Consider the following 15,685-nt stretch of genomic DNA (forward strand, 5'->3'; position numbering starts at 1 on the left):
GCGGGTGCCTTGGAGATGGAGGGCGGCGACGGAGCTGCATGAGATGGGCGTACGATGGCGATAGAAGAAAGCACCACGGTTGACTCCTCAGGTGAAGGTGTGGGGTATAAGCACCAAATTTAATTTGCAGGAATAAATAATCCACGAAGTGTGAAGTGAAGGAGACTTTGTTATCTAGGAGGAGTTAAATGAAACACGGAATTTTGAAACTTATCAAAAATATTTTGCAAATATATTATAGAAACCTTGCGTGGTCGTATTTTATCTACTTAAACATCGCGTCACATATAATGCGCTTAAAATCGCCTTGAATGAACAGCCCAAGGTGTATTTTTAAAATAAGGTAATAGGAAAGAGGTGGAAAAATTTAAATTTACCGTCGTACCTCTTCGAATCGGTTAAACTAAATTCAAATAAACTTTAAAACGAGATACATACACAATCAAAGCAAAAGCTCTGGAGTTAATACCAACAATGGCCGATTCCTTAACTGTCAAGTAACTTCGTCCATTAGTGTCTTATATAAATCCGGATTTCCTCTTTGGTCAACTAAATTGATATCTGGTAATGCATCACGGAAACCAGCGGTCGAAACCCGCTTACCGGTAATAGTACTTCGATCTGGTAGATCGATGGGATCACTATGAGGCAAGCCTTATTGAAAATATTTAGAGCGAACATACAGGTATAGCTAACAAGTGAATGAAAACATAAAATTATCAAATGAGAAGGAAAAAATGAACGTGAGGTGGGGTTACGCAAAGAGTGAAATGGACGCCCTTAGCAGGAGAGTGAAAGCACTGCCAGGAAGATAGGAGAGTCGATCCAGACTAGACAGTGTGGCAGGAAAATTAATGCACCAAAAATAGAGAAAGAGTACACGTACTAGCTATAATTTAAAGAAGGCAGGCGAAAATATTTGGATGTTAAAAGTATGATGTTGAGGAGGATAGCTTAGCTCCAGGCATACTTATTTGCAGGATGGAAGGACAGTTCGCAGAAATGAAATCAAAACTTTTGGGATTGGTTAATATTCCTGTGCAGCCTGTAGTTAATGGGTCAAACGATTTGTGAGAAATGGGAAGAAAAAATTACACATTAAAATTAAGGTTTATTAAAAACAGGAGATAGAACAATGTACCAATCTTGTGTTTTGGAACAAGTTGGTTAAGAAGTACAAATATGAGAAAAAGGATGTCATATGACATTGTATCTATTGGAGACTTTTAGGGATGTGCTTATCAAGGAGAATGTAAATAGAGAAATAGACTAAAATGAATATTTAATATTTAAGATGAGGAACCTGAAAGGCTTCGGGAGGAATCTAAAAAATGCCGGAAAAGTGGTTGCACAATGTTCTGTTTGTCAAGCCAGTTGGGGTAGAAAGTACGCGGAATTGATGGACTTATGGTAGGGTAAGGGCAGCTTAGAAATGAAGCAGTACCTAGTCCATGTCGCCGCCCAAGACATTTAAGGCCTTTGCAGCTCCCTCAGTGACGAGCAGATGCTGTGCGGATTATCTTTCTTCCATTTAATTTCATTCCTTAATTGTAGTTTTAATTTATTTCATTTTTCCATTTTTCATAATATTCCTGAAATGGGGAATATTATAATGTTTTAATACTGTCTTTTCGAAAAGTCAACCTACCTCTTACCTCTGCCCTTATCCTAGGGTAAGGGCAGCTTAGAAATGAAGCAGTACTCCTAGAAACTTCAGCCACGGGACTCCTGATTTGCATAGCTCAGCCATCTTTAATTTCATTACTCTTGGATAGCACATGTTTCATAATTTCAAATACGTATATTTCATTAATATAGAATAATCATTAAACAAATATCAATGCAGTTAGACCTCAACGAGAATAATAAATGTCTAAGACGAAAATGTCTAAGAAGAAATGGCGAAATATAAGGCTAGGTTTAACAAGATGAACATTAAAATCTTAATATAATATTTCAAGTGGAAGTTCATAATTTTTGTTCGTGTTTGTTTCTAGAACTCCTCATATCGTTTTCTTTCGCCGTGGAAAATATTTTCGAGTTGGTACAAAAATGAAAAATTTTACAAAGCGTTTCTAAACCTGAGAGTAATTAATCGCGGGTAATGGTGAGGAATTGAATGATGTAGGCTTGTTTCGATCAAGTTTACAAGCCTCTAGGTAAAGGACTGCGAGGTTTCAGGAGAATTTTGATCAGAATTTACTATGCTGAGAGAGGCCAGTGCTGCAGCGTGTTGTCCGACTTGAACCATGGGGGATAAAATCGAAAAGACAGCATAGCCCTTAGGGCTTCAGCAGGACGACGACTAGAAGACGTTCTTTGTATATCCAATTTCAAATTCAATTATACATAATGATGAACACAGGTGCCCTCTAAAGGTGGCTGTAAACAATAAACGATACAAGGAAACAAAGATTTGAATTGTTGAATGCATGTTATATTCCGGGGGTAGGCGGACATTCAAGTGTTGGGCAATTTGGTGTCTTTGACCAAGACTCGTCTTGCGTAAAACACGATTGCACCCCTCCAGTATACCCACCATTAGATGCCTGCTCTGCTTTTTACTTTTCATTCAACAATTTTATAAACTACTTCGTTGTCCTCTTTAATATTGGAAACTCTTATAATATAGGTGATAATTTAATTTTTCTTGGGTCATTATTTTATGGAACTTTATATATTATTATTATTATACTTTTATTCAATGGCCAGGGTTGAAAAAATGTTTAAAATGGAAATGAATGCGAAAATTTATTAGCAGACCACTAAGCAAATACAAGAAAATTCATTCTCATAACTGAAGTATTGATTGGCCAAAAATTCATTCCACCTCGCAAAGACGCTATTGGCGTAGCAGCGTGCGGTACATGAATTAAACGGTTTACCGAGTTAATGTTTTCAAGATTCTTCCAAAGTAAATTTTATGAGAAGTCCGCATGAAGAGTTGACTGAAGCTCGCATCGAAACGTAAATGGATTAAAGACAATGATGGAGGGCTGATTGTACTCATCCCTGGAAAAACAAGCAAATATATATCATTTACATTATTTTTTGAATGATTAAATCTATACAATGGGGGCCCCGTTGGAAATTTTCATTTTATGCCCTTGATTATGCCTTGTCATTATTATTTTGACGGCTCCTTTGTTTCTTTGGCATAAACCGACCGAGCATTAAGTAAATGTAATTGAATGCCGATCTGGATAATCAAAGTGAAAAGCAACGGATAAGAGTCCCATGTATTCTGCGCCAGTTGCTTTCATATGCCAAATGAGGTAATCTAAAATGAACTAATTAACTTGCCAGCTTTTTTCTGTACTATACAAGCTGAACTTTTAATCCACATTTTGTGGTGGTGATTACTGTAGTTTAAAAGTGGTGGCAATGAATTACTTGATCTCATCTTCATTCTGATGCTGTCTGATAAATCTAGCTTGATTACCATCCTGGCACGCTATCATGACCCTTTTCCCATACCTCCTTTACTCTGTCTATTGTGGACAAATATGGACGCAGCTGCACCTTTTTTCCCTCTAATCACTGAATTGTATCCCATATCATCGTTCATAAATTGTGGCTTCAGATTACTCCTGGAACTTCCTCCTTCAACATTTTCTTCAACTCCTAATTGCTATACTCCACCTAAAGCTCACTCAAACAAAGATGTCAATTGCCCCCTTCATTTATTTAAGGCTGTTCTTCTCATTAGTAATACATAACCATCACTTCATTTTCAGTTTATGCTTAAGATGACGTTCGACTACGTAATGAGTGCAATCTACCTTACACTTACCATAGTTTTACTATTTCTATGCAGGATGATGACTTTTTCCATTTTTTTGTGCAGTTTTTCATCTACTCAGTTCAGTCTTTCAATATAATTAATTAAAATGTATGCCACACATTTTTATTGCCAACTCCGTGAATCTACAGAAATAGAGATCTTTCCATGCATATGTTCCTTGGCAGCTGCATTGTGCAACAGAACTGCATGCATATGTTTTTTGTTCCAAAAGTATGTTACTCTTTCAAGTATCCATATTTCACTACCTTGCTGTTCCTTTTATCCAATTTGCTTTTCATTAAATCCGGAACGATCTTCATTCGTTCTGCTTGCACTAAATTTTTAATGTTTTAGTGGTAACTTTTCTAAATGTTGATAGTCATGGAGGAAATAATACAAGGAACAATTCTCATTATCGGTATCACAAACCTTTATTTGTCCCAAAAATGTTTCAGTTGTGAACTGGTACAGGCATATTCTATGGAAAAATAATGTATTGATTAATAATGTCATGGTCCAACCAGTCATTGAACAATTAGAGATGTGAATTGCCTCTTCCTTTAATTTAAATCATTACTTTGACCAAACCAGCTTGCTTAGAACTACTCCTCCCTCTTGCTGTAAGGCTCCAAGGGGCCGCGAGTGATGTGGGCTAGGGGCGAGCAAATGTGCGGAAACCTCTGGATGCAGCTACTGGGAGAAAAGTGTGAAGCCCACTAACTTGCTTGGAGGGCAGCCATCTCCTTCCCTCCACCAGTGCTCGGGTTTCCACTGCTCCCCTCGGGCGATGTCGTGCTTATGGTCGCCGTCCAGAAATCGGCTGTGCTTGGAGACGTGCGTGTGCAGCGCTGACCTTCATCCGTCTTTCCATTAAAAATTGCTGTTAACCAAGATCCAATGAATTATGTTTGCAATCCAATGAATTATGTTTGCAATCCAATGAATTATGTTTGCAATCCAATGAATTATGAATGCATTATGTTCATACTTATTTCAGTCAGTGTAAATAAATGTATTAAAAGAATGCAAGAGATGAAATAAATTTGATGAAAAAACTCTAAACCAGTCTGCACTATACATTCGTAATCACCTTCGAAGTAACTGCAGAAAAGTGTTTGCCCAAGGACATTCAAGAACTTGGTGAGTTGTAACCTTCACTCGAAATTTTGACTTCATTCAAATTACTTAGCCTGACGAAGTCTAAATTGCGAGCTAAGGTTACGACTTATGTGAAATCCTTCATCCTTGAACTTTAGACAGCCTACCAAATTTTTGGAATTTTATGATGGTAAGTAAGCATGTTGGGGATACTATGAATCATGGAATACTCACGAGCTTTTGAATGACCTTGAAAAATCCAAGAAAAAAATTGGCATAGGTTCCCTTTAGACAGTAGGGGGAACCCTCAGAGGGTCCATTCACCTCGGGTATGTCGCAGTCAGGGTTACCAAGCCCACCCACCACCCTTATACCCCAGGTCGGGTGCTTGATTCTTGACTTCGAGATACTACGTTCCGGCGATTATTTTTAAATATTCTCAGCATACATTTATTACTTAATGAACGCAATCAACACTCACACTATTGAGTAGCAAATTATTTTCTCCAAGAAACCATTACATCAAATTTTAAGAATTCTTTAATACAAATCCTTGGTCTATGCTAACCGATCATAAAGCTCTTCGCGGCTTAAAATCTGTGCTACTATATTTCCGATTGCTACACACTTCCTGGACGCAATCTGTTTAAGAGTAATGTCTAAGAGTAGGGCTCTTCTGAACTTAAAATATTTTTCTATATCTGATCCCCATGGACTGCTTCCAAATTTATTGTCACCATCATTAGTTCACGACTTATTCTTTTCTTCCTTCAGCCCACTAAAAATCTTTGAACAAAACAGCAATACACTCTCTTAAGGACTTACAGAACATATGCTCCTTCCCCTGGACTGGAGGCTTTTGCCGCTCTTTCTCTAGTCTTTATGGTCTTTGCAAATTTTAACCTCCCGATTTTCTAGGAAGTGGACATTTTACTTTTTGCCACAATACCCTTTAATTATTCATCCATTTGGATACTCTGTTCTTCTCTTCTGTTTTTTATTCTATTGAAATTATAATTTCTTGAAATGCACCTTGAGCTAATGAACATAACGAATTTATAAAATATCTGAATGAGTTTTTCCTGCTTAATGTTACAATAAAAAGTAAGGGGCTCACTACTTTTGTCACCCTTCCTTTCATTCAAAAATAAATACTATTTGGCTGATTTCATTTTTTATCACAACCGTTGAATTTATCTCTCTTCTGCTACCAAATTTGTCATTTTTCTATGGAAGTTATTTGAACTGATAATAGTTTCTTTTGTACTTTCCGATTTAGCAAACTTGCTGGGCAATTAGATTTTGCTCTGCTTGGAAGAATTTAAAAAAAAAGATGAGAAAAGAAAATGGAAGGACATGAATACAGAGTTTAAGAATTAATTAAGCTGGTTACAAAGTGAGCAAAACAAGCATGGTGGAAGATGCGGTGTGAAGGCTACGGAGTTAATGTAAAATTGGTGCCCTATACAGGAATGTTAAATTACTGTTCGGCAGAAAGAAGGGAAAATCTGTGTTAACTGAGGAGGCAGGAAAACTATTATTAAGACCAAAACAAAGACGTTACTTTAGCAGGTTATCTTTCATTTTTTTCAACACTCAGCCTCCAATGCCTTGTCGACTGTTCATGCGCACTTCTCATAAAATTGAGCTTGGAAGAATCTGGCAAACAATCAACTCGGTAAACATTATCATTCAATTTCCGAAAGGCTAAAGATATTTTAGCCTTCCAGCACTTAATTTATTTCAATGTCTGTTACTTAGCGATCTGCTTATACATTTTTCAATTCATTTCCATTTTAAACATGTTTTTCAACCCCGGCGATAGATACATGTAAATACATGAAAATTTTAAAATATATACTTTTCTAGCAAGTGTAATAATGTATATGAAGGTAGCAGATGATTGCATTTGCGAGTTTTCGAACCGAAGACATACTTGCCGCGGAAGAATATCACAGAATGATTCACTGTCTATAGCTCACGACTATGGTCGTGCGTGATTACAATTATAGGATTGAGGGAGGACAAAATATCCGTGAAAATGGAATTCAAGCATTTTAAAGTCCTCGCCCACTTCTGCGTTTCCCTACTTTTGAAATATGAAACTACACCAATCTGATAAGATCTATCTGCTACATTTTACCCTGAAAAGTGCTACCATTTAGTCCATATAAACACATCCTTCCTATTTTATCTTACACTTACATGGCTGCACAGGAATATGAATCAATCCCAAAATCTTTATTTGATTTCACTTCTGCTAACTGTCCTTCCATCCTGCAAACAAGTATGCCTGGACGTAATATATCCTCCTCAATATCCCACTTTCGACACCGAAATACTTATGCCTGATTAGCAATAGTAATTCGGGTTGCGAATGAATCAGTTGAATGATCGATCATTAGAAATAAGATGAAGTTCATTTTTAGTGAATAAGAGTATATATCAATGTGGATCACTATGAAGCAGGCCATATTGAAATTTTTAGAGCGAACATACAGCTATAGCCAACAAGTGAATGAAAACATAAAATTAACAAATGATAGGGAAAAATGAACATGGGGTGGGGTTACCCAAAGAGTGAAATGGACGCGCTTCACAGGACAGTGAAGGCACTGTCAGGAAGAAAGGGCAGTCAATCCAGACAAAACAATGTGGCGGGAAAATTATTGCACCAAGAAATCTGCAAATAATAGAGAAAGATTACACTAAGTAGCTATAATTTAAAGAAGGCAGGGCACAAATGAATTAAACATGAAAAATTTGGGTGATTAAAAAACTGAACGAAAACACGAATTAACAGAAAAATGAAACACTTAAATTGAGACAGGAATGGTTGGCAGGTCAAGCTATGCGGCAACAAAGAAAATATTAGCATACTTTCAGCAAGATACTGGAAAATCGGACATCGCCGAACACATCGTCGGCCGAGACCACGCCATCGAGATCCGCCTTCAAAAGAAAAATTTCAATAGGGATTCAGGTTTTCATTTGAGCAGTACCTGGAAACCTATTCTGAAATGCATCAGGGAAACTAGGCAGAACGCTCGGCCAATCACGAGGCGCCCCGACAATGGTGGGTCTGGGGACCAATCAGATGACACCTGAGCCGTGGAGACGGGTAAATAAATAAATATATTTGAAACTTTTTGGCGGAACGGCAATCAGCCCTGATGACGATGACCGAGTCGGGAATCGAAACGTCGGCAGCTATGGAGCCATTGACCCGGTGGAAGACCCGAGAAGAATTCACCCAATGCTACTTATGCTTAAGCAATGATTAAAATGATGTTATGACAACTATGCTGTTTTTAAAACAATTTTATTTCAATCAAAATACAACAATCTTTTGAGTTACATGAATTATCAATACAATTTTGTTTACATAGTACTGACCTTTGATATAAATAAAATAACAGGTCTAACAAATATCCAAGTTATTAAAAACTCTTCAATATCAAGTCACCATGACAGACCAACTAAATTATAACTTTGACAAATAGTTAAATACGAAACGGTGATATGCTTTCTTGAAGGTATTGAGAGAATGAAATAATAATTGAAAACATCTGCAAATAACTCCAATATGCCAGCAAGTTTTCCAAAAATACTAATCGTGTAAATTTGTAATACTCCTGATTCACCACAGTAGGCTGTTTATAAATTAGAAATGAGTAATAATAAAGACATTTCCGCAAAATACATATCATTACAAAAGTCTTAATTTTCTTTATAGATTATAAATAATTGTAGCAATGATAATAAAAGTCATATTTTTTCATGTCCCAACCTAATTAAGTACAATAGCCACCATCAGTCCTGATGGCAGAAAAGCTTTGTGCTAAAATGAATAAGACTTTCATGTAAAAGCATAAGCTTTCCGTATGGATCTTTCATCACAGCACACCCTTACTTTTAGTTCATAGGGAACAAATTAACTTGGCTTTATGAAAAAGAAATATTTTTGTGCCCGCCTAACATATTCTTATGTTTATTATTAAACTGGGCAACATTTTCATTTAGCCTCATTCACAATAATTCTTTCATATCCCACGAAAAGGGATATAACACAAATGTTGCTCCTTCTGGCTGACATGATATAAATCATGCATTTACAAAAATGATTTTCACTAGGTGTCCTTTTCTAAATTAATTTACGATTTATATGTTATAATTAAAGGAAATATTTAATGTAATATATTTGATAAAGTAACACTGTTAAATGGTAAATGCAAATTTTCACTTTTCTTGAAACACTTTGACTGAAACATATTGTGATTAATTCATATTTTAGGCCATCTTGCCCACTAAAAACAATGTAATATTTATTATCTGGTTCCAGCATTGTAATAAATTCTTAACTGGATATATTTTTTATGTAAAAAGAAGAAATATTTAACTACTCTCCTGATGAATCAAATGTGTTATTAAAAAATTACAAAGTTGTATAAAAATGAACATCATCTAGTGAGTAGAGTATCACCCTTATTTTTATTCCTAATAAAATTGTCCTTGGGAAGTCAAAGGTAATGAGCAATTTCTTTTTGGCTTTGATTATCCTCCCATTCAACTAGTGAAAGTGCATTGGGCCTTCCAAGATAAATTACAATGATTATGCCTGTAACAATAAGAACACCAGCAATAGTGACCTGATACAATGGCACTGCCTCTAATTTTGTCACTGCAATACTCAGTGAAAAGACAGTAATACAATTACTGAAAATGGAATGTATGCAAATATTTTACGAGGAAAAATACAGCACTATGGGAGAGTGATGGTGATCACATTTTCTATACAAGGGCAACCACTTACAAAGCCAACAGTCGTTCCATCTTAGAGAAACCAATGCCAGCCATTGCAAAAGCAGGATCTGTACAAAAAAAGTGAGACTGGTCTTTCTATGTGAAAGAAGCATACCAGTCGGAATTCGAAAGCTGGTAAAACCATAGGGAGTGTTTTATTGGCAGCCAAGGGCTGCATTTTGAAGGTGATAAGTATGATTAAAGGGGTAATCAAGTACTTATTCAACCAGTCTCATCTTTCTTTGAACAGAACTTGTTTTGACCACTTCTATCATAGAGGGAATAGAATCGCCAAGATAATTTGTGCTAGGCATAAAGTACACATATGTAAATTAAGAGACAATAGCTACTAAGAGGTGGAGGGCATTATCATTAAGAACAACCAGAAACAGGGGAGGTACAGGGAGGGGGGGGTGGGAAGTGGTAACAAGGGATGAAGGAAGGGGGGAGGGAGTGCAGTTCGCATACCACATTGAAACAGCAATCATTGAATATATTGCAAGTTTCTTCGCACAAATGATGTAAAGGCATGATGATAATTGTCAAGACAAATCTCCACAGATAAAATGGGCATCTCCATTACTCACACCAGTGACCAGAGAAAGGCACTGGCTATTGTACTGATCCCCCCCCAACCACCCAGGGGTCGCCGTTGCTTTGCATTTGTATAGTACGATATTGCCAATAGCATTGAAAAGCTGTTGAGATACACACATTTAGTAAAAATCTTGACATCCTTGGGATGGGAGAGGAATGGGAAAGGGCACTCATGCTCATGGATTGAGGGTCTATCCTTTGAGAAATCTCCTGGCCATTGCATTGCTTGAGATTTCACCTTTTCGACTATGTCAATATCACATATGTACTGTCTTAGGTTATATACCTAATTCATCAATAATTAGAGAGGAATAAAGAGCATACTAGCATATGAAAGGCCACCAGCACTCAATAAATAAACACATTTGGCCATTTATGAATGTTAATTTCTTACTTTTAAATTTGATGGTATAAAGCATGACTACATGGAAATTCATTTTGAGTAATGAAGAATACAGTTTATTTTCCCACACTTTAATTTTTGGCATGATTAGGTTCAATGCATATGCGTCGAAACTAGTCATACTATACCCAAAATGGTCGAACCTCAATTAAAAGCAAAAATGCCATAGTATATTCTTCTTCATCCTTCAAACTTCCGGGTATTTACTAGGATCAAAATTTTCACTGGACAATGGTAAACATTAGATTCATGCCAATGAAGAAACCTATAAGCTCATAATCTGTCATTCATATCCTGCTCATAGCATAATGCCCTCTATCCAACTCTCTCAACCCTTGCATAATGAGATTGATTTCACATTGAGGAATAAACAAAATAAATTTCATAGCATGCAAGAAACTTAAATACATCATTGATTATGTCAACTAACTAAAGTCCATACTTAAAATTCTTTTCATGAGAGAATGCACAAGTCAATGGGGTTAAAATTTAAGAAAACACTCTCCTTGGTTTTAACAATTATCCTTGCATTCCTTTCCAACTGCATAATATTTACACAAAGACTTTTTCTAATATTCCAACGCTACAATTCGTACAAGTATAAGGTATTCAGAGGAAGGATTAAAATCTATAAAAATATTGCAGAGTCCCACCTTTCATGCACCACCTGGGAGCACATAACAATCACAAGGAGAAGTTGCACGAATTCTAATGGTAATGCATATACTCTACGGCCACTTTCAAATTCTTAACGCAAAAAGTTCACATTGCCCATGTATTGTTCATCCATGTGTATTTTTTTTAATTATTCAAAACATAATAAAAACCAAAAGTTTCGCAATGCTCTGAATAACTTGCATACTAAATATTAAGAACATTCAAAATTCTAGCAGAAAAAGACATGAATAGTGAGAAAATAGAACTTTTAATTGTGACAACCAGGAATAGACTTGGAATACGAGTTAAGTGATGAGGACCCCAAAAAAATTATGTCATAAACAAAGGAAACTGTAAATTCCAACATGGCAAATACTGTAGTACTGTATTTGAGGCTCCTTGTACATCTGGCTTGGCTAGAGGCTTCCTGATGCAATTAGTATGGCATATAATCAGAAACTTCTTACAAGGAATGGCCAAGGCACAGTTTATCATCCTGTGATTTACATGGCAAATAAATGGGTGTTAGTGAAGAGACTAAAAATTGTATCCAAGGCAATTCTTTAATACGACGAGTGATTCAACAACTGCGTAAACACGGAAATTGCAAAATTGCATCTTCATTTCATTAAAATGTACATTTTTTTAACTGTCTTAGGTTGTCAATTTATAACTGCAAGGCAAATGTCCTTTTAGTGGCTTGCTTTCAATGAAGCAGGATTTCTGTAGATCCATAGCACCATCAGCAATTCTAAACAGAATCAAACTTAGGATGTCTGAGAATCTGCCCTTATCAGCTGAGTTTGTCAATTTGGATCAACAGCTCGAGAAAGTGCATAGATCCAGCTATATCACCAGCAAGGACCCTGGACTCCTAGTTAAGTTTAAAGAGAGTCAATCGGTGACAGACAAAATGTTCAGACAGAGCTAACTTAAAAAACCAAGTTTGCTTGCCAAAGTATGGTTTCAATCCAAGATGATATTTTAATAAATAACTCCAATATTGTTTGCATTTCGAAGATGAATCAGGACCATTCTTCCTCTTTTTTCCTTCCAAAACGCTCAATGGATAATGTGTGGCCAAAAGTAGATGGAAGATTATTATAAAAGCAGTTCTGTCCTCCACCTTGGGATTCATATTTACATTCTCACTCAAAGGAAATTGAGAGCAAGAGGGATGTACCTTTAATCTATGGTCATTTCAGACCAAGATGCACCTAGGTATTCCACCAGGAGAAGAGACAGGAATGATGAATACATCAAGCAATGGCAGGGATCAAGTGACTCAGATGCTAAAGGCATTTTAATTTGCTCGTTAGATTTGCAGTTTGTTTACATATTGATTAAAGTTTTCCTCGCATATAAAGATCAGTCCAGGCCATCAAAAATGTATATAAATTCAAGAATGAAGGGAATTTGAAGTTTCAATACACACATTTAAAGGAGATGGTCGTCAGTATTCTGTAAACCACCTGAAAAATGTTAGCAAAATGTGAACTCACTATTTCTTTATGTCCTTGCTATGAAGTAAATGTTTTTATATTTGACTTTGCGTATATACTTTGAGATAAGCTACTGATACTATATCCTGTTACTCCCCCCCCCCCCCAAGATACTACTCCCTTCGTGGCTTGTTCATTTGGAATAGCATTGCTCTCAGGAATTCACTCGGTCAGGTGTTACATCAAGTGCACACACCAACGAAAACTTATTTTGAATTTGTTTCAAAGAATTTATACAATGAAATAAAATTAGATACATGCCACCTATGAAACCTATGAGGACCGAACGTGCATTTATGGAACTGGTAACATTAAATGCAAGAAACTTTCATCACAAATATAAAGTCATTTACCATGGTTGCTATTGGAGATTTTCCCGGTACTCTGGTTTAGAATAACAATATAAATAAAAAATTTAAAAAACCTAAACACACAAATCTCATTTTATGATATAGCTTAGTACTCCTTAGTCAATTGATTATTGAAATCCATAGCCATTTCCCTAAGGCATCCGTTTTATATCTAGCAGAAAAAATGGATCTTTCAATTTAAAAGAAAAATTTTCAGAAAGGTATCGCACTATTTCATCAAGAAGAATCATTTTTACATTCAAGAAATCATAATTAATGATTCCACGCTAGAATAAGGTAACAAAGAAAGTTAAGAGGTATTAAATAAGCAATTTCAGAGGCTGTATTTTTCCTCACTATTAAAACATATTTAAAATAAAAATTTGTTCATATAGGCATTGGTCACTTAAACTTGCCATTGTGACAAAAGAAGTGAAATTTGGAATGATATTTTCGGCTTTAAATACATAACATCAGTTTAGACATCAGGATGACTTCCAAATTCAAACCCCTTTTGTAGAGATCAGATCATAAACTTCACCATAATTTTCAGTCTACATTTCGCCTTTTCACATTTATATAAACAGAATATCTTGCTAATATTAAAAATTAGCAAATGATTAATACTGACCATAAAATACTATCTTTTAAGTTGCCAATATCCAAAATAATTCTTTTCAATTTAGTAGATAACACATGACTCACAACAATTAGCAACATCAATGCATAATAACTTTAATGATCGTTATTAACCAGTATAAATTCTAGTGGTGTGAATTTCATGACCAATAATTGCAAACAAAGGAAGGCAGAGAAGAGAATAAAGAAAAGTTGCAAATTCAAAGTGAAATTGTGATCCACTTGAAATGCAGCCACTGCTTATAGGGAAAGTCAACTTCATCTGCTGGGAACTGATCCGTGGACTCCTTTGAAAATGGTATTTTCTATGTATCTTATTTCACAAATCACTCCCTGGAGTGACAAAGGCAGGAGGACCCAACCGCACTCCATTTTCTTCCCTAGATCCCATTAGCACCCACATTTCTCTATCAAACCTCTCCAGCTCTGCCCTCTGGTCTTATTCCATGTCCTGATGACAGTTTTCAGCTTTTGGTCCAGTTAAATCTCTACCAACACTCAGGTTCCACCCAATGATCACCCTTCGCCACCAGAGCCACCGTACTGCAGAGCCATAAGGCCATGGGGGCCATAAGTCCAAAATTAAGTTCACAGAAGATTCGGTTTGCTACCAGCTCTTTCAAATGTGGTCAATTAAAGAATAAGTTTTCACTTCCTTTTCTCCTCCCTACCCTGTTACTCATTCCTCTGCTCCTCCAAATTCATTTTTTATCCTCAGTCATTGGCTATTCAATTCACACCGTATTAATTTGCGGCCAGAGACCAAGGTGTCCCAGCAGAATAATGAGCTAAGATTCAAATTATCAATCTGAGCAACTTACACCACCATGGTGGCAGTTCACTGACATTTCATACCAGGACCTAGGCCCAATCTCTTCTACAACTCAGAGGGCTAAACACATAATAAGGAAATGGAGGCTTTGCTAAAAACTTTAGTAATTTGAAGCATTTTGAAATACTTCAAGCACTCCATTTCTTTTAATCAAACTTCCAAACGTATAAAGACTGAAAAATATGGCAATACAGTTCACAATAACTTATCCAACGTCCAAAGAGATGGATTTGAAATAAGCACTGGTAGGTCTTAAAACAGATTACAATGAAAGGAATAGTTAATTAAGCACCAATGCCCTGCTGGCTGACCAGATTTTATATACAAGTTAGAAATAAACAGATTCCTATCAAGTTAACAATGAACTCACTTTCAAATTTGAGGCATATTTTGTTCATCACATGTCCAACACATTAGTACTCCTCAATCCCATTCATTCAGAGCCATCAAACAAATGGCTACTGGAGCTGGACATAGTTAGCAGGAAAGAGACCATATTGGCCTTTGGAGAATCCACGCCACCAACCTTCATCGATCTGAAACGTCAGTCAAAGGCAATCGAATAAGATATAAGAAACTGGGACAATTCACTTCAAGCTGAACACAAAAAAATAATCAATAGTTAACACTCGCTGAGCTGTTCATGCTCTTTATGTTTTGTCATCCATTACATTACCCTTTCTGCAATAGGTGTTGAGACATGTTTACACTCATGACTGAAACATAATGTAAAAATCCATCTAAATGAAAAGAAATGTTTTCTATAGTTTTAGAAACACACACAGTAATTACTCACCAAAATAAATTGTTTTTTATTTTCAAAATTTGGCAAACTATGACAAGAGACTGCAATGAACAAATAATCCTCCCTCAAGCAAAAATGTATGTCTCGTGACATTTTTTAAACCAATGGTCTATTTGCCAATTGTAAATTAGCTAACTCAATAAAATAAATTTGAGTCTTCAATCGAGAGGAGCAGACATTTAGAATATATACTAATCCAGGCAAATACTCCCCTC

General features: G+C 36.1%; 1 protein-coding gene across 5 annotated transcripts in view; it reads right to left on the reverse strand.

Moving 5' to 3' along the window:
* Nucleotides 1-4,553: 4,553 nt before the first annotated feature.
* The window catches only part of LOC139691216 (src substrate cortactin-like), a 45,533-nt gene continuing 34,401 nt past the window's right edge, over nucleotides 4,554-15,685 (reverse strand). For 3 of the 5 annotated variants that reach the window (XM_071588959.1, XM_071588956.1, XM_071588957.1), the window contains one exon: nucleotides 8,195-15,201. In XM_071588959.1, the coding sequence (XP_071445060.1) occupies nucleotides 15,124-15,201 (78 nt within the window). In that variant the 3' untranslated portion in view covers nucleotides 8,195-15,123. Of the gene's footprint in view, nucleotides 4,665-8,194; nucleotides 15,202-15,685 lie in introns of those variants that run through there. The other 2 variants (XR_011701574.1, XR_011701573.1) reach the window with 2 other exon arrangements.

Source organism: Hetaerina americana, unplaced genomic scaffold (genome assembly GCF_022747635.1).
Source record: "Hetaerina americana unplaced genomic scaffold, ioHetAmer1.1.p SCAF_300, whole genome shotgun sequence".
Lineage (NCBI taxonomy): Eukaryota > Metazoa > Arthropoda > Insecta > Odonata > Calopterygidae > Hetaerina > Hetaerina americana.